This window comes from Buteo buteo, chromosome 19 (genome assembly GCF_964188355.1).
Source record: "Buteo buteo chromosome 19, bButBut1.hap1.1, whole genome shotgun sequence".
NCBI classification, from domain to species: domain Eukaryota; kingdom Metazoa; phylum Chordata; class Aves; order Accipitriformes; family Accipitridae; genus Buteo; species Buteo buteo.
Genome location: NC_134189.1, coordinates 12,002,863 through 12,028,179, shown reverse-complemented (window position 1 = coordinate 12,028,179; position 25,317 = coordinate 12,002,863). Strand labels below are relative to the sequence as shown.

The 25,317-nt window shown below is 43.1% G+C and overlaps 1 protein-coding gene across 1 annotated transcript in view; it reads right to left on the bottom strand.

The window, feature by feature from the left end:
- IQSEC3 (IQ motif and Sec7 domain ArfGEF 3) overlaps positions 1 to 19,795 on the bottom strand; it is a 103,900-nt gene extending 84,105 nt beyond the window's left edge. Inside the window, exon 1 of the mRNA XM_075051057.1 lies at positions 19,259 to 19,795. Within this exon, the coding sequence (XP_074907158.1) occupies positions 19,259 to 19,776 (518 nt within the window). The 5' untranslated portion in view covers positions 19,777 to 19,795. The remainder of the gene's footprint in view (positions 1 to 19,258) is intronic.
- Between the last annotated feature and the right edge of the window lie 5,522 nt (positions 19,796 to 25,317).

Genomic DNA, 25,317 nt, shown 5'->3' with positions numbered 1-25,317 from the left:
ATTAGAGGTTGGCAGGATATTCCTCAATATTCTTTACTCAGCAGTTCAGTGTCATAGCCTTACATTTTCCTTCATGATCCTTAAAATGGGAAAGACAATTATTTGGGTCCTTCCCTATCACCCTCTTCTCCATAATCCAGAGCTGAACTCTTAAACCTCTGAAAGTATGTCTGTAACTAGACTGAATTCTCAACTTTTAGAAGCTAAAACACAGCTGAGGCCAGAGGGTGCTAATGAGATGCCAGCAAGCAGAGAAGGAGTGATAGTGTTTTGAATCTCTATTGGGTTGGGTTTTTTCTCCTTTATATAGTACCCAAAGTTTCATAGTCTCTACGTAGACATGAAAGATGCAGGCCATCTTAGTCCAACTCAATAGGTTGGTCTTTTCATGTGCTAAGTGCTCTGAACAAAATTCTGTGAGTGCCTAGAAATAGACTTAGGTTCCTTAATTGTGGGCTGCTGAGGTGTTATGTTTGGGGAGGAAGGAGTTTGATTACGTGTATGTAAGTCTGTGCCACTCTTTCTTTTTTTTTCTGGGAGATTCTAAACCAAAAGCATTGTCATATTATTTCATGCTGTTCCTCAGCCTATCATTATTTTCTGACTGTCCTCTCCTCAGTGGACAGCATGGCTTGCTTTCTAAGGTCATTGACTTTGACTTACCACACCTTACTTCTACAGTAATTAAGACTTGTGTAATATTATCTATGTCCTTTGCTCTCTTTCTGTGACATTTTCTAGTTCCGGCTTTTGTTCTTTTGCTTGAGACTGCAAATTTGTTGGAAAGTGGTTTGCTGCCTGTAGTGCACATAGAATAAAAGTGCTGTGTGGTTTTGTTACTAGATATCTACTGCATGGCTGCTTTTGTCTGCAAGGAACTAGAATCAGTGACTTTGTAACAGCTGGTACTGAGAGCTCCAAGTGTCAGGATGAAATCAGGAGGTACCTGCACTTCATTCCCCTTCCTCAGCCTTTCTCTTGCTTGTAAGCACTCAGAAAGACTGTGGCAGCCTCAGCATCTCAAAAAGACCAAGGGGATGGCACTTATATTTATTGTTTGACCTCAGACAAAATAAAAATCTGCTATCTTTCTGGTTATGTGATGTTTTTGACCAATGGGAGATTCATAGGAAGAAAAACCTACAAGGAGCAAGACAGAAAAAGGAAAGGAACAGAGAGTGATGGAAGTACAAGAGGTAGATGTGGAGTGTTATCATGGGATTTGGGCATCCTAATTCTGCTTTGGTGACTAATTAAGTTAGGGCTTTTACATCAATCCAAGGAGTGCTCCAATGAAAATAAGATGAGGAATTGTTAATAATGGAAGATAAGATGAGGATTTGTTAATAATGGAAGGAGATGGAGGATACAGTCAAGAAGAAAGAAAAAAAGGGAATTGTACAACCTTATAGAATTGAAATTCAAATGCATCTGGTGGTTGGTCCTCAAAGACAAATCTGAGGCTCCTCCACTGATGGGCTCCATATATAATACAATAAGCTGTGAGGGATCAAGCAATACTAGCACCTTTGAGAATGGGAAACTTACCACATCACCCTTAGCTCTCCACAAAACAACAATGCTGGCATCTGAGAATAGACTGCTCAACATGCAACAGCAATAAGGCCATCTGGCCCAGGAGCAGAAGCTTTTGATGACCAAATGCCATCTTGCAGAATGTGCTGAGGCTTTGTGACTCCTGGATGGCATGCGCCTCTGAAATGTAGCAGATCTTATCAGTTTATACCATTAGCTACTACCTCATCTTCTCCTTCCAGCTCTGTTGGTTTGCTTTGTTTTGTTCAATTAACCCAGCCTTCTGAAGGAGAAGGCTATGCAGCAGTCACTCTTGTGTTTAACTTCCTTCATAAAAACAACTGCTGTCAGGCAGTGTTGGGGTTGGAGTGATTACAAGATCCTTTACATAAATCACTCTCTGGAAACTCATTTATCTTAACAAGTTCTTGTATCAACGTTCTCTTTATTATCACTCCTTGGGAAGGCCTGCAGTCTGTCTCAAGACCCCCAGGCTGTTAAAGGAGGAGGCAAAATGAAGGCAACTGAGTAAGTGTACTAAAAACTATGCATGTATTACAACAGACTGACTGTTGCACTCCTGTGCCCCTGTAAATGCTTTCCACGGAAAATAAAGTGGTTTGGTTTTTGCTTCTTCAGCATTTATAAAGGCTGCCTTCATATGACATTGTATTTTTAATTTCATACCTTCTTTCCTCTCACAGATTTTATTCAACCTTACCTCCTTTTTCTTTTGTGTGAGATCCTTACTTAAAGGAACCTGAGGCTTTTGGTCTTGACAGTGTGTGTCAGGGAAGAAGTAGGGGATGAGGCATAAAGGTACAGTAACTTTTATTCCATTTTGGGAGGGGTTTGATGATGATTTTCTTTGAGGTTTTTTTTTTTTTTAATTTAAATACTGAAGTGTGGAATTGAAGAAGTACTGTCAGTGTTGCCTTCATGTGACATTCCTGTTTGTGATTCTCCAATATCCTTGGCTGAATTCAAGAAAAAGGAGGAAATAGGGGAATGAAGACTTCATACTTTCAGAGTTTGGAAAATAAAAATCTGTTGGGGTGAAAAAAGGCAAGTTAAAAGAAAAACATGTTTCTTGATGCATCTTTGTCTCACTCATGATAGAACCAGGATGGGCATGAACTTTGAGATATGCAGCAGTGCACGGAACAGCTGCTGTGGTATTGGGACCCATGCCATGTCCATTACTACAGCCAATTGTTCTCTTACAGACAACAGCCACTATTGACTACAGCACTACCTTTCTTGTTTGCTTATTCAAGATATTTTTTTAGTTAGCAATGCAGCCTGTATTTCTACCAAGACTGAAATAGCCTCCCCTATTAACTGTTCAATCCAGCTACTAAAAGTTTAATTAAATCTGCATCTGTTGCCTGTGGGCCCATTAGAACTCTAAGGGCCTCTGCTCCCTCCTCACTTATGTCTGATCATGGCTGTGGGCTTCCACAGCATTGGTTTCATTGCCTTCAATGGTTACTCTCCATTTGTGCCAAGGTAAACAAAACAGGAATTATACACTAAGCATCTAGAAGACATTGGGAACAGACAAAATATGTGAGTAATTTTCTTGTTTATATCTATAGTTCATTCTGTAGAAAATCTGTTTTGGAGACTGGTTTGAATGCTGTTTGGGAGATGGCTTGATCTATCTTCTCTTGAAAACCTATTCTTATGTAATTAATAATTAAAACAACAACATCAAAAGCCTGATTGAGAAAATTGGTTTCAATTCTTCATAGTCAAATCCCCAAACAGCCAATGAACGCATACCCAGAAATCCTGTGCCATGAAAATTCAGCAAGCCTTTCTACCCAGGAGATTTTCAGCTATCTATGGAATTGTTATGCTCTCTTCACCTTTGTAATTATGGTTTGGTAAGCGGCGTGGGGCATCACAAGTTCTCGGGTGCATAGACTGTGTGCAACATGCAGCTACACAAATGGGTGCAAGCATTCCCACTTTTGTGCCAGCATTGTACCATTAAAACAGCATTCCTGTCTTGCAAAGCAGGCCAGAAATACCCTCAGTGGATGGATTTGCTATTATTAACTAGAATACCTATTAGCAAATGAGGCAATTTCTGGCTTGGTGCTAGTGGAAATCACAAGGCTGTAAGGACAAAGAACAGCCTGAACTGTTAAGTGAAAAGGACTTCTCTGAGAAACAGAACTTTACAAAGGACAAGGGAAAGGGAGGGGTCAGTAGCAAGTAATCAACGCACACGCTTGCACTCATCATCATGATGGGCAGGATAAAATTGAGATGTCACTTTTCCAGATTCATATCAAGTTCTCTTTTAACTAAGTTCATAAATATGAAGCTAAAGAGCCTTTCCTGCTGCACTTGAGGAACTTTTTTTTCTTCATAATTTATATGAATATCAGTGCTTGGGGAAGTGAAAGGTTAATAGCAACTGCCTGGTGCCAAGCAGAGGACAGGCAGGCTTCCTTTGCGCAGCTCTGCAGCTTCTCCTCACCTGCAGCACCTCCATTAGCTTTGTCTTGAGCACATGTGCAGCTGCCAGTACACCCAAATACTGCTAGCCCATACCTATTCATCCACATAGCTCTGCTGCTGATGCAGAAAGCTGCCTATGTTATCACTTGTTATTCCAGTGTGAATTGTCTATGAAGCTCTGCTGATGCATTAGAATCCTGTCTTACTCTTTCTCATGCTATTCCAGTCTTGCTCCTTCACCTCTCTCACCACTTGCAGCATCTGCTAGTCCTTTGCACAACACTTAGTCTTTACCTGAGTCCTGCAGTATCACTTCCTCCAGTTCTCCACATTTCTTCCTCAAAATGCAGACCTCTTGCATTCATCTCAACTCTGCCCAGCAACTCCTACCTCACAAATGCAGTTCTGGACATGCACAGCAGCTCTGCTGAACAAACCTTGGTTTGCCACCTGGGAAATACCTACATAAAGGGTAGACAAACATCACTAAGCTCACTCTAGTTTTTCCTAAGGCAGACCCATGGTAGCCTACTGGCATGACAACCACTGTATGGACTGCTTGCCATCAGAGATCTCCCCACCTAGCAGAGGGTAGTGGTAGTAGACAAAATGTACTGTTTCAGTATCAATAAATAGATCTCTAAAGTTTGTGTCAAAACAAAGCTGTGGCTGCTGATGATCTTACAGCACCTGCCACACTGTCTGCTACAACAGCTCAGAAATGGAGTGGCAAGAAAGGTTGATACATCTTTTAGCTCCATGGACTGTGGTCTGGCGACTAATACTGAGGAAGGCTACACTTGATTTTAGTGGTATATGTAACTATGGCTCTTTGTTTCAGCGTATAGCAGGAACTGGGTAACAGGTAGGCAGTCAGCATTTTGCTTGCCTCCTGAGCAGTCCCACCTGTGGTTTTTTTGCACACTTTCACAAGTTTCCCAAGCTTGACTTCCTCTTGCTTAGAAGCCTCTACTTAGCTCTTTCCTTCTTGTAGCATGGCTTCTTTTTTGCTTACTCAGACCTTTGCCTAAGCTATCTCTGGAGCCTTCTTAGTTCCAGGTTCAGAATGTAGTCACTATTTGAAGCACAAAACACAGGTCAAAAGAGCTGATTTTTTTCTGTAGTTGTCACCACACCACACCACTAAACAAAACAATTAAATGTTAAGGGTTTTTAAAAAACCATTGGGCAAATCTTCCCTTCCATCTTTCCTTATTGATGATTTTGTTAATTCTGTGGGTTCCTGAAACCCATGTAAGCCACCAGTTATAAAACCAGGATATATATGACATAAAGCACATCTCACTTAGACTGTTCACCCAGACAGTTGAGTGAATATATATGTTTATATACTTTTGAACTCCTCATTCCTTCAGACTTCACTTCTCCACACAGAGATGTATATCTAGAGGGAAAGGAAGACATATTCTCATGGGGATGCAGATGTATCATTCACGTGCCACTTCACCCTACCCATTCACAGTTCAGTACATGCAGTCATGCCATGTTCCTCGTCCTCCCAAGAGCTATCTGGGAATCCAGCAACAGAAACCTTCATCACAGCCTTGTTCTCAGCAGTGCTGTATTCATATGCTGCCATTGTGGTGTAGCTGCCACCTACACTACTCTCGCAGCAGAGCTGTAGAATAGAGGTTTTGGGGGAAAAAGAGGATGTAACTGCAAGTGAGGAAGAACAACAAGGTTGAGCTAAGTAAGGATCAACAGGAGGGAGGTGCTGTCTGGAAGGAGCCAGTGAAGTTTGGAGAGGGACTCCAAGCTCTTTTCCTGAAGGCCAGTTTCATTCTCGCTGATATCTTTGCAAATGCCGCTGTGCTATCAGGAGCCACTCAGTTCCTAACCTTTCTTTAAGACTTCAATAAAAGGAGTAGTAATAGAGAAATGTCATTAAATTGGTCATATTTTAGCTATTTTTGGTGACGTATCTCCAACTAGTGCCATACTGGATCCCAAGGGAACAGTTAACTAATTGTGCCTCTGGTTAATGTTCACCTCAGGGAATTCAAAACAGCAGCAAATAAAAGCAGAATGGAGAAATAAAAAATAGAGCTGGAAGATAAAGGAGAGTGAGGTCCTGATCCTCTGAGGTGCTGAGTCCTTTAAAATTGAGGAAATCAGTATACTCCTACAGCACAAGCTGAGAGGAAAAAGTCACCAACATACGTAGCTCCTTGCTGGTAAGAGAAAGGAATTCCAGAAACATCCAATGCACATTCACATCCTGAAGGCATTCTTGCCCTTGTTCCAGATGTCCCTTGCCACCTTCGTCATTATCAAATGCAGCCTAGGTCTGTACTGAATGCACCCCTTGACTGTGGGAAATGTATTCAAGTTGTATAAGGATTTCCAGAGTGTTCCCCCCTCTCGTACATGCACAAGAGTGTGCCAGAGAGCACCCTTCAGGTTTGTAAAACACTGGGGCCTGCCCCAATACTAAATGAAAAAAACAGGCAGAATGGAGGAACCCTCTCAAAGTGATGTCCCCAGGTAACAGCTAATCAGACTGAGCTAATGAAATGTTTTTACCATCAAGCCCTGTACCACAAGCAGGAGGGATGGGCGGATGCAAACGCTCTTATTACTGGAAATTAAAACCTCAGCTCAGAATCCATTAAGCCACAGGTATCAGTCATGCAAGAGTTCTCCTTGGGTGAGGCAGGAAAAATCTGACAGAGCAAGACTTTGAAACTGTCTGCATGACTTGGTGATTGCATGTACTGCTGTGATTGTCTCAGGGGAGGAGGGGATGGAGGCAGCAGACCCCAGTATGCCTCTGTATTTAATAGGAGAACAGGGGGAGGGAAAATATAGCTGTGCTAATAAGAAACTGCGTCTTGCTAGGCAGCATTTTTTGGAGAAGGTACTCTGTCAACTCATTCACATACACAGATGTGATAATTACTTTCCGCTTCCTTAGCTCACATGCAGTGCCTACCTCCGTAGGAGGCTTTTCCTTTTGCTCCCACGAGAGGAATATTTTTGGTGTCTTCCATGTGCTTGCAGAGCTTTCTCCCATCAAACCAGACTGAAACAGCAGAGGCTATAGACTCTTAACCTACCTTCTCTTGCTACCCCTCATCATTCTGTACAACCCATAACTGGTTCATTGTTGCAAGAAACAAAACACGCTCCAGCATACATGTGTGGTTTCTTGCACTTTTTTACTCCAACACATTTACACCACTTTTTCACTCTGACACTTTTTTTTGCTGGACTAGCTGCTTTTGTAAACCTTGCTGGACTTGCATGCAATACACATTCACAGCCCTGCCAACCTGAAACCACGTGTCTCAATTCCTCCTCAAATTCAATGTTCAATTTTGTCTCCAGCCTCCACTGCTCACTCTTACTAGTGTATGTAACTGACACCAATCATGAATGGCTGTTAAGGATTTTGGGCCAAATTATAGATCTTTAATTGGCTGAAAGTTTTCCCGATATCAAGCTGTCCAGGGAGTGAATCAGATTTCAGGATTTAAAGCAATGTTATTTATGCCATAGAAGTGACCTCATAACATTTAACACTTCTTGTCCTGTTTGTCTCCTTCTTTCAAGGCACTGTAGCCTACTTGACAGATCAGAGCCCTGGGACACAGGTTTTACTCTCAGCTTTGACTAGCTGGTGAACTCAAGCAGAACATTTTCCATGTCTTCATGCCCTTCTGTAAAATGAGGACCACCCTTGTAAGCACTGAAGGGTCTACGGGTAAAGAGTAATGCAGAAGAATATTTTTTTTTTTTTTTTATTACCACCTACTTTTGCATGGTATTTCTATCATTCATCCAGCAGCGAGATCTTGCCATGGTTAGGGGTGTACTAGAAGAAAAGCTTACATACTTGCTACTTGCTGCACTTTTAGATATTGGTAGGGACATACACTAGCAATATACCACCTGTGCATAAGTGCATTACTTCCCAAAGGACTTCAGAAAATGTAACATTACTGTGCATATGTGCTCATCTCTGAAAAGCAGGCGTTTCTGGTGTTAGATCTGAGTTGGCCATAGCAGCCTGCAATGAAGCCTTGTAAAAAAATGCAGCAGAAAAATTGCCCTGATTCCTTATGCTTTATAAGTCATATTATCATTTGTGCTTGAGGTAGTGGGATGAAAATTGCTCAGTGAGGATTTGCTAGCATCTCAAACTCATGTCACACAAAAGAAAACAACTTCACAAGAGGAAGACAATGAAGAATGGGGCCTGTTGTCAATTAAGCAAAACAGTGAGAGGAATGTGATGACAAATTTATACCAGCGTGTGAACAAGGATAACACATTTGCTCTCTCTGTGTATATCCTCTGAGGGAACACAGGTGATCAAGGCCCCCAACATCTAATCTGAAAAAACAGGTGCTAATGCCAGGCAGAGATATCCTGAAAATGATGCCATCTGCAGACATACTCCACTGTCCTATCCTAGCACTCGGTATTTCTGGGAGATCTCCCAGGCACTGCCCAACCAGGTTAAACTGCATTGCTTTATGAGATCTGATAAATCTCCCATCCCACACTGATGAGAACTAGTCATATAGACTCTGGGCATACAGTAGTGGGCTCCTTCCTTAAGCCCAGGAGTTGCCTACTGAGGAGGTGGCTTCAACCAGTCAGTATCTGTTAAGGATAATGTTCAGTGTGTGCTGTTTATTATTAATTTCTCCTGTGTAAGAGTCTTCATAAAAATAGAACATAAACCCCTGTCATTCCTTCCCTCGCCGCAACTACATCAAAGCATCATTACAGTCGCACACGTAAATGAGCCAGGCATTCAGAAACTTCACAGCCTCTGCAGGATAAGGTTATGGGGCTCCTGGCCCTCCTGCATTCTCTAGGTTCCCCTGGGCCCTTTCCCTTTTCCCTTGTAACTCGTCCTCACTGCTGTCCACTCTTCCACCAGCTTGCACCTCCCTGCACAGACAACCTCTGCAGAACCCAGAAGTATGGTACACCCTGTCTTATGACTGCTGCAGAGGCTTTGGAGAGCATGCAGATGTGCACACCGCTGGGATGTAGTCCTGAGGCAACACTCCAGCCATGCTTTCAGGCTTGGGATTTGAAGAGCAGGTTAATATAGACTTAAAACCAGCTTGAAGGTTGCCCTTAGCAGAGAGTAGAGACACACTGTACAAGCCTCTCATCCCCTTCTTCCCTCGATCCCCTGTTACCAGTATTTCCTTTCTTCTGTCTACCTGTAAAATAACTTGCTGAAAGCAAATGAAGTTTGGCAGAAGTCTGATCCTTCCCTTAAAAACGAGTAGATTCTTTCTTCCACCTTTGGGAAGCTAAATACCTTTGAATGTCTGAGACTGAAACTCTTTGCCAATGCTTTTTATCCATCAAGGATACAATCTGGTATTCCTTATCTGCTTGGCTGTGTAAGAGCCACAGTAAATGAGGTGATAAAGGTGGCATAATAGTTCCAGTCAGAGCATGTCCAGCGAAGTCAATATTTATGTATTCAGTTTGACAAAGATGAGAAACTCACTCCTTTCTTGGCAGAAACAAGGGACCAGCAGCGGATGTTGCTGCAGCAAACATGGAGATCAGTATTTTCCCAAATGAGTAATAAAGAATTCTTGGGGGAAACATTACAGCAGTTGGCTGTGCCATCCCAAATGATTGCCATGGAAAGTATGCACAGAATCTAATAGGCTAATAGCTAACTCAAACTAACTAGCTCCAGTGGTGGGACAGAAGTCAGTTCAAGAAGATCCGTAACATCAGAAGTTATGTATGAGAGTGATCTCATGTCTCTTCAAATTTGACACCACTTAGTTAAGTGAGTTCAGCCACTCAGGTTTACAGTTAAGTGGTAACAGAATCTGGCTTTTAGACTTACCTAGATGGTAAAACAGTGTAAATTACTGATCAGAGCCATGCAGACTCTCTACACCAGGAGTTTGACTGGATACAGATTTATTGGCACAAAAAACGTTCTAGAAGAAAACTGCTTGAAGAGAGGTCTTTGGCAGGAGAACCAGGGAACGCTCAGAGAAAAGGGAGGAGATTCCTCAGAGTCTTTGCTAGTTCAGATGAAGGTTAGTGGTCCAGTGTGCATGGATATCAGCATGGGCCCTCAGGACAAATCCAGATACTCAGTTACTATGGTGAAGGGGGCCATGTGAGTACCTAGGCAGACACAGGCAATTTACTGGTGTCCTACTGGGAATGGATTTGCAAATTAAAAACCAGCAAATGAAAGACAAGGACATTTGTGAGAATTCTGAACTGACTGCAGAGCTGAAACTTTTCCTGGAACAGCCCAACAGAGACAGAAACAGTATTACTCACAGAGGGGCAAAAACAAGGAAAGACAGGTCTGAGCTTGGTTCCACAATGGAAGTAGAAAGAAAGGTGATAATCTCTATAAATTTGGAGAGGTATCCTCTCTTTGGAAAATGTTATCACATATAAAGTCTGTTAAGAACCTCAGGGCCAAAACTGAGGCAGATCTGAGGATGTTCCATGGAGGTAGTGCCCACCCAGGCACTGCAACACCAAGATGCTGGATGCTGAGGCTGAAGGAGGTGCTGTCAGAACAAGTCTCCCACTGGAGCAGGATAGTATGTGTGAACCAATTTGGAGGACTGAGTGGAAATCGACATCACAGAGACAAACAGATTGACAGCAAGGTCCTGAATTTTAATAGAAAGGTCAGAATTTGAACAAACATTCAAAGTACAGGAAAACCTGAAGAAAATCCCAAGCATCCATTAAATCTGTAATAATTTCAGTGTCAATTTTCTGTTGCTCTTGAGAATGACATAGATGCTTTAGTGTGTTTCAGCAAACATAAATTAACCCCTCTAGTAGTAACTGTCTCAGCAGCAGCCCATGCCTATGCAAATGTTGGCAGGTGGATTAAGATGATCCACCAACTTGATATGCAAAGCAAGGAAGAGCAACAGACTTCATTTGCCAGTGGTAAACCTACACCTAGGTGCCCCCTGAATTCCTATAGTAATTTCCCAATTCTTTATAACTTTAATATTCCAAGACTTTTAAGAGGCTATCACACATAGAACACCAGCTCCAAGAAAGGTTCACAGATCTGGAGTGGACTGTTCAGCCATTTTGATGTATTGGTGAGCTAATTAAAAAAATCATCTAGGACTTGGTCTTTATTGCCTGGGTTCCTAAGCAAAACAAGTTTTCTGTGACCATGTATCTTTTCCTTTTTCCTTCTATGCATGTGTGTCTCTCTCTGTGTGGGTGTGGGTGTCTGTGTTGGTTCCTACTTTGTAACTGCAGATCCCACTGTGAGTTTCAACCAAATTTGAGTGAGTAACAGTGATCTCAGAGATACTAACCTCTTATGAGTTCCATGAAAACAGCTTGTGGGGTGTAACAGAGAGAACTCTGTAGGTTCTCCACTGAGTGAAAGGCTGCCGAGTGAACAGAAGCCATTACTCTACACAGAAGTCTCCATGTTGGAGAGAGATGTTAAAAAAGTCTCAATACCAGGAGAAGCTTAGATCAGAACTCACATCTTGTTAGGCATCAGAAAATGTAACCATGTCTCAAATCTTCTGGAAGTCAAGCTTCATCAGCTCTGCAGCTCACAGACCCTCTTGTTTTCAGCTAGAAGATGGCAGGAAGGATAAGGTTTGCCATTTTTAATTTCTTATTCAAAATCACTTCAATTTCACCAAAATGTCCCCTCTTAGATGTGACTTATCATGGAAAATATTGATCCTCTTCTGTCCCCCTCAGAAAGTGCAACTTGAGAGCACATGAAAATAACAGCTGATCAATGACCATAATCTTAGCAAAAGCAATAAAAATAATACCTGTGTGAGAAGCAGGCTGAGGGTGCATGCACAGGGTAGAGAAAAGAAAAAACATTATCAAACAGAGCAAATATATCTTTATAACCCTGCAGCAACAAAACTCCTACCACCTTATATTAAAATACCATAAGAAAACATTACAAACCTATTATATGAAGAAGCAGAATGTTGCTTAATGGTTTTCTCATTGTTCACTGTTATTTCTGTGATGAATTGCTATCCATTGCTATTGTCAACACTCATTTACACTAGTGGATGTATGTGTATTTGTGTATGAGGACAGATACACAAAATCTGGTACAGATCCTCAGGTGATGTAAATTGTCGTGGCTGTACTGACGTCAGTAAAGATAGATTTCCTCCAGCAGGCAATTTGCTTTTCTGTATGTAAAAAGCACAGAAACTAGGTGCTGTTTCAACTTTGCTCTTAGACACTTACTGTAGACAAATGCTCATACAAATACATTCTCTCTTCTATGTGCAAATATACATATCGCCTTGGAATACACATTGCGAGTAATGACAGGAGCTTTATGCTGCTTCCTATGCTGAAATTTATAAAAAGGATCGTTCCTGATCTATCTGCCCACTCTTATCTGTAACAATAGATCTCCAAATGCTTTGCTATAGAACTTAGAATACAGAGATGAAAGGGACTGTCCAGCATCAGAAGTCTGTTAAAAATACATTTAGGAGTAATTAAACTTTGATCTTAAGACTGTTAGTCCGATGCTCTAACTAAGAGGTCTTAAACAGAGTCATTGGCCAGAACAAATCCAATAGTCAAGACTCTCATTTTCTCACCTAGGGCTTAGTTAAATGAAATTACAAACTCCAGAATAGACAAATACAAGAATATTACTAGTTTGTTTCAAGATACACCTCTTTGAGTGAAAAAATGTATATATAATTTTAAAAAATATATGAAAAAGAAAGGGAAAATGGTCACATTTCAGGCTCTGTCTTCACAAATGACTCTTTTCTTTTCTCCTTATTTGCTCTTATATGGTTCCACGGAATGTGGACCAAGTAGCAATCACAGGGTACAGGTAATTTTACAACAAATGAAATATTTTCCATCTGTTAAAGAGAGGAATATTTCTGGCTTTCTATAATGTTTTCCTAAGGGAGAAACAATAAAAGGTTTCATAACTGAGAATGGAAAAAGAGAAATAAACCACTGCTGAACTAGGAAAGAAAGGAGAAAACAAGCAACCTAACAAGGCATTTATAGGGAAAATAACAGGAAAGCAGAAGATGAATAAACCCTACATACAGAAAGATTAAGGTAGAGAGACAGTAGCTCTTTTTTACTGTTTCTACTTGGATTCCAAGGCAGAAGGAAAGAAAATAAAACTGGGAAATTTCTACAATCTAACACAGCTGTTTGTCTAGAGGTGTTTCTGCTTGCAGAAGTGTAGTTCATTTTATCATGTGAACACTTTTTTTTGAATGAGTAGGTAGAAGCCATAATTAATAGAATACCAGACTTCTAGCTGACAGGCTCTGGTCTGGCACCATCTAAGGACTAGAAGACCATTCCAAGGCTAGATTTCTCTGGCTTACTCTGACTAAAAGTGCAAATAATTTAAAATATGGTGTAGGTGTGAATGTGTACAGTCTATGCCTCATATAAGTAGCCACTTGCTGCATGCATAAACTGTATGAATCATGCCTAAATTGTATATGCCTGTGTGTGCATCATTTTATGAAGGACATGGAAGTATCAGTTGCTTGTTGCAATCTCAGAACAACGGGTGTCCTTCCACACTGTACGTGCTGCAAAGAATGGGACAGCCAGTCCAGGAGTCACCTGGCACTGAGTCCCTGGCAGGAATTCTCAAGGGCATTGTTAATACCTATTAATTTGGGACATTTTTCCATTTATACCTCTTTCAAATGGCCATGCGTGAATTTTTTTGAATGCTAACAGTGTTGTCATGTGAGCCCATTGCTCCTAAAGTCCTCTCATAAAGCTTTACCTTGGATCTGCCTGGGAAGTGACACCAAATGGGCCAACACAAAGCATGTGGAAGAAACGTACCCATGCCACCAGGGAAGAGCAGCCTGGCTGCAACAGAACATATAGCTGAGTGACATAAAAATATCACCATCTTATCAGAAAAAACAAAATAATGCATTTGCATCCTTCCTCATTTAAGCATTAAAAAATTCACCTTTTTTGCTGACCACTTGGCTTCTCTTGTTAAAAGATGGGTATGAGTCTTTGTTACTCCAGATACTGCTCTAACTGGGCTCAGGACACAGATACACAGGTAGTATCTGTCCAAAGCACCGCTAGACAGTATTTCACACAAATTCCTTCCTTGTTATTACTTCCTGAGGCTCCCATCCCGCCAGTGAGATTTCCCGCAACAGTATTTTCAGCCTTGACACTGTGTTGCTCTGGACAGGACTTTATACAGCATCATATTGAGATGCTGTCCCTGTGGGAGGAATTCCTTATGCCGTCTTTACTCAGCAATTTTATACCTAGAACTTCACCCTGAACCCTTTCTAAGCTGAGACCTTTTCCTTCTCTCACTTATCTGTTATTTCTTAAATATTGTTGTGAATCAGTAATTCCATATGCCTCTGCCTGGGATTTTACAGGCCCTGCTGTAGATACGAGGCAGGTGTGTTCATGTCTGAAAGTACGTCTTAGGCTGATTACAATGTGGATGGAACCAATATGGATATATCTTTAAATGCGACATAGTCGCAGAGAGTCTACTTTCTTTTTATCTCTCATTATGCTCTTTATTTCAAAATCATCTAAGCAGGGCTTTAGCATCTGTGTACCTATGCCAATGCAGACCTCTGTCATTTGAAACCAGCTTACAGCACTCTACCCCAAATAACTTTTGATGCTGAAATGATACATTGCTAGCAGGGATTTGCAGAACCCACGGCAGCACCAATGCAACTACTTCTGCTGTGTGAAAGCTCAAGGGAGTTAAACCCTGAAATAGGCTGGGAGAAATCTGAACCTGAAAGAATGAAAGCACAGGGCAAATGTAGCATTCCTAGTGCGCCCAAAGTGAAAGGAATGGGTATCTGGGGTACACAAGCCATTCAGAGTTGTTCTGGTTTTCTTTTTTTTTTCTTTTTTTTTTTTTGTGCTGGTGCAATGCGCAAATATAGCAAAATATGTTAATAGTAAACCACAATATTTACAGATATTGTTAGTATCCATTGAAATCAGTGGGATTTTGTCTAATGCTTTTACCCTGGAGATAATCCATAGAATAGAACATTAATGCATAGTTAAAAAGAAAAATTATGGAAAACAGCACCTCTGCATATGCAATATCTTCTTTTTAAAGTTACATAATTGAGCTTTTGAAATTAAACAAAAATATAGCAAACAGCCTCAGACCACAACAGCAACTAAGTGACTCTAACATTGTCTTTTAAAACTTGCCTCTTTACTAAGACAAAAAATACTATCCTAAACCAATACCAAATAAAATAAAATAAAATAGTTTTCAGCCCAATGCAAATCTAGATGAGCTTTAAGACCTCTGGGAAAACCTGATTTCAGGAAATTTCTTCCAAGAGTTCTAAGAGTTTGTTTTGCATGAGGAGGTATCTCATTGAGCAAACACAGGCTAATAATTTATTAAAGGCAGTACTTAGATTCTTTATGTCATGCTAAACAAATACTGTTTCTATGCCTTGTTTTCACTGTTGGTGACACAGTTAAAAGAAGACTTTAATGCCACTTTACTGCAGAATGTTTGTAAATTGCACCCATGTCTTTTGATGGAAGGAACTATAACAGATTATTAGCTATTATTCTAATTGTATTTATGGAAGTGAGTTTTTCAGCTAATGCATGGGCTCAAAATCTGAAGCCCTTCCATAGGCAGAGCTCCTACTGAGAGTTTAACTGATAAAAACCAGCAGGATTTGGGCCATTTAGACTTAATCTACTAAATTCAACCCTGTGGCATTTTCCTGATACTCGACGAAAGGTACTGGAGATTGGCAAAGAAGGTAGTATTCTGATAAAGAAGGGAAGGAAAATTTATACTCACAGGATTTCACGATACTTTGGGATGGTCCCTTAAGACAAGAGGCTGCCTAGTAAGGGTGATCTAAGCTATGCTAATTTGGCAACCTGTATTTTTGAAGCAAAACATTCCATGACGAATGACCTTATTTTTTTGTTTTTAAAGCTGTGAGGCGCTTATGCAATAGACTCCTAAGGTAGAAAGAGACAGATGCCGCGGAATAATAATCAGCCTAATTCTTGCTGAGAATCTCTGCAAAAATCTTTCTCCTTGCCTCTCCTTTCATAGGTAAGCCCAGTGCTACCTTTCTCACACAATGACATGCAGCAACAATTAGTGGGCCTCTGCATAACTCAGGAATTCTTTCCTTTCTAGAGATGGGCTTGGGTTTTGTTCTCTTTTAAAATGTAGGCTTTTTTTTTTTTTTAATGGCTTTTAAAAAAAGAAAACTTATCAGTTTTCTGGTAAAAGCAAATAATGAAAATAACACTGAACTTCTCTTTAAAATAAGAGAGGTGCTTCTGTTGTTTTTTCTTCCAAGCCCCTTATAGAAGACTGCCCCAGCGTGTCCAAAAGCTCGGGTCTTCACTTCCATCCAGGGCTTGAGGTGAGCTGGGCTGGAAAAAAAACCTCAATCCTGACTCAAAATGAGCAAAATCCCTGGGCTGTGTCTGAGGTGAGAAGGGCCAGCACAAGTACACTTAAACATGTTGCCAGAACCTCCTGTTTTGTGAGAGGTGGAGGAAATTCCATTACTGGGCAGTGACAGCCAGGCACTGCCTGGGTGCTGCTTTAACCCTTGCTTTCAGCCACCGCATCCTGACATGCTAAAATATCATTTCTGTTCTGTTTAGAGTGGCCATTTTCTGTAGCCAACAGTCAGTTCCTAAGCTCTTGGCTAAGAGAAAAAAATTTAAGTAACATTGAATTTCAGGGTTTATAATAGAGGGAAAAACATGTTTAGATGTGGGGAGGAATGAAGAGAGTGCAGATACCTAGTCTGTGTAGGTATTAAAGTATACATCCCCTGCTGTCACACTAAAGCAAAAATACAACTCTCAGGTTGGCCAGCTGGATCATAAGGGATATTGGGCATGCTGTCAATAGGTGGTGAAAGATTCCTCACCCTCCATCCAAGTTGTCTTTAAGTTAGATTTTGCAGTCTCTTTGATTTCCTTCTAACAGCCAGAGATGAGAGGGGATGAAACCCAGCATATACAATCAATGGGGAAAAAAAAAGAACCTGCAGGAGTCAGAAATGTAGACTGTTTTGCATCTCTCATATTTCCTTTTCTAGACAAAGATTTTGGTTTGCCTAAGCTATAGAAGGAAACAGAAGCAGTCTATTTTAACCTTCCTGAGTGAAGAACGCTGCAGGGATTGCTCTGTTATCCCCAGCAGCAGCCCTGACTTTCCACAAAAAGGGTCTATCTATCTGCCTATCTGAAATATAAAGATTATCATATGATACACCAGCGATCAGCTGTGTTCTTAATGCACTTCTCTTTGTGCATTTTGGTATGAAGAAAAAAATCTACAATTCCTCCCCCAGTCAAACCCCACTGCAAAAAAAGCTCAAATAAGAAAGAGGTATTTAAACTTATGCATAGAAATTGATTCTTCAATCTGTGTAATGACGTATGTTAGAAACTCTGTTCAGAAGAAAGGAAAGCCCTTGCCAATACGATGTTTCTAACAGAGCCTTCACTGCAGGGATTCACTATTGAAAAAACAAAGAGGTTGATTATGCATTTTTAGATGGGTTTCTTACTGTTTTGACTTCAGTGACTTATCAGCTATGCTATTCTGGATTTACACCAATTGGCATGAGTTCAGGATCTGGGCCTACGTCTTTTTAAAACTCCATCTATTGCATGATGAATAAGGGCCAGATCCTGCAAATGCTTCCTACCTGTATTAATACTCTAAGTAGCCCACTCACTTCCATTAAGTTGTGATTGCAAAATTGTGTCTTACAGTGCAGTATTTTAGAAGTATGGATCTGTCTTTTTCGATTCAAGCATGCCTTGACCATACATACTCCTTTAATAGTATTCCTTTCAGTAGTAATTTCTCCACTGATTTTCACAGAATCACGATAGATGCTTAGCTGTTATGAAGTGGTGTAACCCTACTTACACCACAGAAGCTGGAGCTGAAAATCCAGCTCCATGTTGTAGCTATGCTTGTGTATTCAAAACAAACATGAGAGAGAAGGGGCCCTTTTATTTAAAGTGTCAGACAAGGAAGATGTTTGGGGCTATACAGTGTGCTGCATACTTCATTTGTTTTGACGTTACTATAACCAAAACAATAGAGTTCGTTCTAGCAGAGAAATTCCAATCTAGTTTTACTACTTGTATTAGCCTCTTTCTTACATAAAAGAAGCCACATCAGAAACTGTGCTTCTCTTCCTAACTTCACTAACTCTGGCTTTCAACCAGAAAACATTCCCCTGCTTTCAAAGTGCCTAAACAAAGGACAATACAATACTGAGCGCAGTTGTAATTACCAGCTGGTAAACTGGTGGTGTATACTGGATACGTAATCCAAGAAAATGTGACTCTTCAGTAGTAGCCTCCTCCACCACCTATAGTGCTGGAATGCTCATCCCTGTTTACCATACATGCATGCATATAAACCATTATCAGTATTCAGTAGTAGTAGTCACGCTTTTTTCACTTAAGAGGAAACACCAGCAAAAAATACTTTGTCCTTTTGAAGAGCTGGATCAGTATCAGGTGCCACTCACAAAAAAACCCAAAAAAAACCAAAAAAAAAACCAACCCACACACAAGTGCAATAAGCATCCTAAATGTCAAACATATGTACAGCATCTGTATCTCTATGAACATATATACCTCATGTGCAATATAATGCAGACCCTAGACACCTTACATCAGCCAGGGCAGGAAAATCCCGGCTCATTCCAAGGATGATGGGGGTTTTCTACAGATACCAGCGACTTAAGGCAAACAGAAGCTGCCACAATGCTGCTGTCTTTTGCAAAGCTTCTCCCTGCCTGAGCTAAACCGGACTCATCTTCGATCAAAGACTCATTTGTTTACGACAGACAACGAGGGCACGGTGCTGTGTGTGAGCACCGCGGGTGAGCGGCCCGAGCGGGTTCAAACGGGCCACGGACACTTGCACGTAAAAATAAAAGCAGTGAACTAGGAGGCAAACGCCTCTTGGAAGCAGCAGCAACCCGGCTCCTCTTTGCACTCTGCCTGCTCTCCCCGAGAATGCATCGAGGAAGGGATTCCCCACCCACCCACACACTGCCTCTCCCCGCGCAAGGCTGCAGGGGGGTATAACCCAGTTCCCTCTTGGATCCGGGCCCGGGAAGAGCCCGCTACGCTCCTGTGTGTCGTCCCCCCCCCCCACCGCCCGCCAGCCCTGCCCGCCCCCTTCCCCCTTCTGACTTACTCCGGTCTCCGGCTCAGGACGCCTTTGCCGATGGCCTGGGGGGTCTTGTGCTGGAGCAGAGCGGCGCAGCAGCCCTTCTCCCTGCCGTCCTTCTCGGCGGGGTGCTGGTGGGGCTGGAGAGGGGGGTGCTGGTGGCCGGGAGCCCGGCCGCTGCCGCCGGGGCCCGCCGGTGCCTGCTTGCCCGCCGGCGGCGGCGGCGGCTGCGGCGGCTGCTGCGCCGGGAGCTGTTGGTGGTGCTGGAGCGGGTCGGGCTGGCCCGGCGGCGGCGGCGGCGGCGGCGGCGGGGGCTGCTCGGGCGGGGGGCCCTGGGGCGGCGCGGGGGCCGCCGGCGGCTCGGCGGGGGCCGGCTGCTGCCCGCGGAGGTTGCGGTTCTCGGTGCTCAGCTCGTCCAGCCGCCGCTCCAGCTCGTCGATGCGCTGGCGCTGGGTGTGGATGAGGCTCTGCTGGTTCTGCACGATGGCGGTGAGCTCCTTCAGGTAGAGGACGGCGCGCACCGGGTTCTCCAGCAGGCTCTCCATGCCCCGGCTGCCGGCCCGGGCCCCCCTGCCCGGCCGCCGGCGCTCCGGCGAGAGCGGCGCGGGCTGCCGGGGAGGCGCCTCCTCACCGCCCCACGCGCGCGCGCGCGCACGCACGCACGCACCCGCGCGACCAACGGCCGCTCGCGCGCGCGAGAGCGCGAGAGAGAGGGGAGGGGAGGGGAAGCGAGGCGAGGCGGCTCGCGCGCCCGGCTCTGCCCCCGCGCGCCACGCACGGCGAGGCCGGGGGAAGGGGAGCGGGGCGGGATCCGCCGCAGAGACCCCGCCCCCCCCTCCCCCCCCCACGGCAGGGCCGCGCAGGCGCGGGAGGGTGGCGGGAGGTCCCGTCCCGGTGCGCGGGCCGGGCCGGTGTTTCTGAGAGGAAAGCTGGCGTGGCGGGGCGCCGCCGCCGCCGTGCCCCCCCCCTACACACACACACTCCCCCTCAGCGAGGCGGCGGGCGCCGGGCCGGCCACGTCTGGGAGGGACCGCGTCTGGGAGGTGCCGCGTCGCTCCGCTGCGGAGCGGCCGGTGCTGAGGGGAGCCCGGTGCTGAGGGGAGCCCGGTGCTGAGGGGAGCCCGGTGCTGAGGGCCGGTGCTGAGGGGCGGGAGCGGGCAGCGCCTGCGGGGCCCTTCGCAGCCTCTCCAACACCCGTTCTTCTCTCCGCCCCGCCTGGCACTTCTAGGTGTTGCTATCCTTTTTTTTTTTCCCCCAGGGCGACTTAGTGATTTATTTATTTTTTTTTAAGTGACTTGAATAATTGGGGCTGGTCTTGGCTGCCCTGTTGATCACGGTCGTGATTTTTTCTTACCTTGTTAGCGTGCAGAAAGCAGGGCTAACTCTGAACCCGAGGGAAGGACTTACAAAGCAAAACGCGTGTTAGAGGAACCTCCTTGCTTCCTTGCAAGTTCATCACTCCTCTGAGCCTTTGGTGTCCTTTAGGTTCTTAGGACTCACTGTGGAGTTTTGCTGGGGGTGTGGGGGCTGTGGATGTAATACCAGAGAAGTGACAGGCGGGGCCTCTGCTGCTAGACGCGGTGCAGGTTTTCTTAATTTCTCAGGAAATAACCTTCCCTTGCCCTTCCTCATCCACAGCCTTAAGAGTTCGCAAACTTACAACCTTGGGTCTGAGAAACTGTGTGCTTTCTATTATATTTATCAATAAGTAACCTGGCTAAGGGTAATAAACTGCTGTGTAGATCCATGAACATTTTTGATGATTTCCGTAAAGCGTAAAAAAGAGGTCTCCTTTCCAATCACTGTGGGTGCTGAAGATCCAGGAGGTGTAACGAGCAGTCAGACCTGGTTTTAGGCCAGCATGTCAGTAGATTTGACTGAGCGTACAAAAGGTGTAAGGCCACAGAACAAAAAGCAACTGTTTTTAAGTGGGTGATTTTGAGTGTAAAACTACTCTTGTTTTGTCTTTTCAGATCAGCAAAAGCTGCACCATAGCAAGGGTTTCCTGAATAGAGGAACCGAGTAATGTAAAGGAGATCTCTGATTCAGATGAGCTGAAAGGTGTATTTCCAGTCTTTTCTGTTCACAGATAGCCCTGGGAATGTAAACTGATGCAAACAGGATCACCAGGATTAGAAGCTGTTCACAGACTCCTCCTAAAAAAGGACTGCTATTCACAGTTCTCTTGCAAGCACTTAGATGTGGCTTTGGGGGATTGTGAAATGTTGCCATATGTCCCCTGTGTGTTGGGGGAAGACCTCGGAGTGAACTCTAAGGAGTAAGAGCATTAAAATCCCACACACTTATGATTTTATTGGGAAGTTTTAGGGGAGACCTTCCTCCATCTCATTGCCTAGTGTGTCATTAATGCTTTGTGACAGGGAGTTGACTGAGCGGGAGCTGGCATTATTTAACAAGGGGAGAGATGGTTATAGGGGAGTGTGAAAAAAGGCACACAGAGAAAGACAGGGGAAGTGAAAATACCTAAGCTATATTTGGGGAAGAGTGGAAGTGATCATTTGGGAAATTGTGCTGGTATGCTGACCTTTCAGAGACACTACTGAGCAGCATCACTTCAGTCTTGCCTCACAGGAACAGAGTCCAGGGACACTAATGGAAATAACGTGCTTTTGGCATTAATACATTCTGGGAAACAACCAGGGATGGCTATGGGTACGCTCACATGTGTATGTGTACACCCCCCACCCACCCACCCCACCCACCCCCCCCACCCCCCCACCCCCCCACCCCCGCACACCCATTGTCCTTGTTAGGAGAGACTTCAGGCAGAGATTATCTTGCATAATAGAGGAGGCTGTTTTAACTCTTAAGGCAAGTCCTGTGCAGAGTTCTGTCTTTGCAGTGGACATCATGTTCCTTTGCAGCTCAGCTGGATAAAAGCGACAGAAATAAGGGTCATAGACATAGTACTGGCCTATCCGGGTATAGTCAGCCAGGTCGTGGCATGTATTCTTAAGGGAATACTAACTATAAAGAAAAAATCATCCTGGTTTGGATGATTGAGGATGGGGCAAAACAGCATGGAAGTCTTTTGTCATGATGCTTGAATGCCTGTCAGAATATGTGACTTCTACTGCGCGGAGTGGACCCGATGTATTCATTCACTGTTTCTGCACCTTTAATTTGCTTGACCAGCCTCATTAGCCTGGTTTCTACTAATAAATCTTTGTCATAAATTAAACAGATACCTACAGCCATGGATTGGTAAACTAAAAACAAGCAGGCTAGGAGAATCGGAAAGAAACCTGTTTACTGTGTGGGTGTGGTGACTGGTGGACAAAACTGGTAAGACCAGCCTTGACCTTCCAGATTTCTACAGAGAACAGGTGCCAAAGGAAAATACAGCAGAATGCTTTTGTGCCTAACATGAAAGACTATGCAGGGATCTCCTTACAAAACTTCAAGAGGTAATAGAGTTGCATAATCCTCTGTAATAAGAAAATTCAGTGAAGACAGGGTATTCATTCAGGAGGAATCTGCAAAGGATATCAGAAGGAACTGAATGTCATCTTCCACTCGGTAAGCAAGAATCCTGCATAGCTAGGAACCGCCTCCTCTTTTATCCAGCCATTGTTGTGTCCCTTTGATTATGCTGCCACATTACCTAGCATACATCATTTGCAAAGCTCTGCACATCAGTGAAGTAAGCTTTGCTGTTCTGTAGAAGGTGAATGTTAGGATTGTAGCCATCAGAAATAGGGCAATAGGGATACAGAGTGGTTAAATGACTTGTCCAAGCCATGCAGGAAGGTGGGGGGACAGATCTCTGATTTCAAACATCTTTGGCATTTAGCCCAATCTTCAGGTCATTAAATGCTGCTGCTTCTCTCTTCAGGAGAGATGATATCTAGAGGGAAATAATGGTGAAGATGAGGAAAGTATGAATTCTGTTAAAATTATTTTTGCCATAGATAATTTGTTGTTATTGTATTTTTCAAAGTCCTGATTCTTTTCAGTCCATTCCAGAAAAAAGAATAATGAATAATAATGGATTAATTATGTTGTTATGGAATAAAGTGCTTCCCTTATCCACTTAGCAAGGTGCTTGGGCATCGCACAGACAATTACAAATAAAGTGCAGGAGTAGTAATTAAAATAAGCATGAATTATAAAAACAAAACAAAATGCAAATGACTCAAGCCCCAGGATTTAATGGAAAGGTCTAATACTACATGATTTAATTTTATATTTATTTAGCTATTTAATTCAGTCAGAGGAGAGGGAATCCATAAATAAGGGTATACAAATAAGCATACACAATAGGGAAGATAGTAACATCTTCAGGTGTTTCATCTGCAGAAAAATTTTCACTGCAGACTGTTCTTGTAACATTTTCTGAGAGGTCCTAATCCCCCTTTAATTTGCAATAGCTCGCTGAAAATTTATGCAAACAAATCACTCCACCCTTTTGACAGGCAGAGACTTCCCATGTTTTTCCATTAGAAATTCTGTTCAAGGCACTTACCTCCTCTCAGTTACACTCCATCTCTTTCTCCCAGACAGGGGCTCCTCACAGCAAATCCAGGCAGTCTTCTCCCCAGTTCTTGCATTTGAACCCATTCTCCTCCATCTTCCATGCGCAGGGTTTGCAAGGTAACAACTTTCTCCTAGTAATTCAGTATCCAAAGTGCCACCAGTTTGAGATGCAGGGCATATAGCTTAGGTTCCCAGCTATGATTTTATGGTCTTATTATCATAAGCTTATGAGCTTATGGTATGTTTCTTTATACTTCTATAAGACATGTATTTCTATTGTCTGTCTTTTAGTAGAAGGAGGATTGTGTACAAGCGCACCAGAATACAACAAAGATTATTGGTGTTCAAGGTCAGGTCCTTAGTACTCAAGGAAAGGCAGATTTAATGTTGGCCAACCGACCTTAATTAACCTAATGTTTTCTCCCCCTTTTCTTGTCTCTCTCAAAACTGTGGCAGAATCTCGAGTGAAATCCCCGCAGCCAGTCTTTCCCTGATCCATTCTCATCCGGTTCTTAAGAAGTACACACAAGGAAGCATAACACAAATCATATTAAAAAAAAAACAGAATTAGAGTAAAAGATGGGAGAGAAGAGACACAAGAATCACGGTCTCGTGTTGCCACCTTCCATTCTGATTTCTGGGGAAAGACAGGGTGTTTTCAGCTCCACCTGGAAGTTAGCAGCTGCTTGAGTAGAGATTCTCAGAACTGCTTGTGAACAGCCTACAGGCCAAAAAAATTCTGCAGGAATTAGATGAATAATTTCAAAATAGAGGATAGAATTAAGACAATCATAATGTACTCATGCATAATTCATGCATGGGGAAAAAAATCTGCATCTCCTGAATGCTTCTTTCACTTGAGGCCTCATCCAAAACTATTCAGATCAATGAGAGATGTTTCACTATCTTGAGTCTAAGCCAAGTCACTCTCTGCTTAGACCAGTTAAACAGATGGATAAAATGAAGCTAAGACCAAGTAAAGTGTGTTGCCCACAATCACATAGGATGCCAGTGAGGGTCTGTAATTAGAAAGCACTGGACTCAATAGCAGTGCTTCCTCTCATTCAGACGAGCATTGAGTAGAGGCAGGAGGAGTCCTCTGGCATCTTCTACCTCAGTCCGGCACCTAAAAGACAGGTGGCATGGTCTGAGTCCTACCTGCGTTCTTTAAACTGAAGTCTGTAACAAGGTGAAATCTCTCTCTCATGTTGGGGCTGTTGAATTGTTAATTCATACTGATGTCACAAAATCAGAAGAAAAGGGAAAATACCTTGTTCTATAAATCAAACATAAAGAGCTGAGATGTGGTAAGGACAAATATTTCAGATTCTTTCAATGTTTTTTTTTTCTTCTCTTCAGTGGAGTACAGCTAAGCTGACATATAAATATTTTAAAACAGCTGCTCATCAGGAAAAAGGTACAAATTCTGTATCATAGCCTTAGCTGAGATGTGTGGTTTTGACACATTTTAAAATCTTGACTGTATTTGAACTGTGCTATTGCAGCTTTGCATTATTTACTGCAAATTAAAAGGAATCAAGGTCCCTCTTTAGAATGCACTTTCCCTTTTAAATGTTGTTAAATGTTAC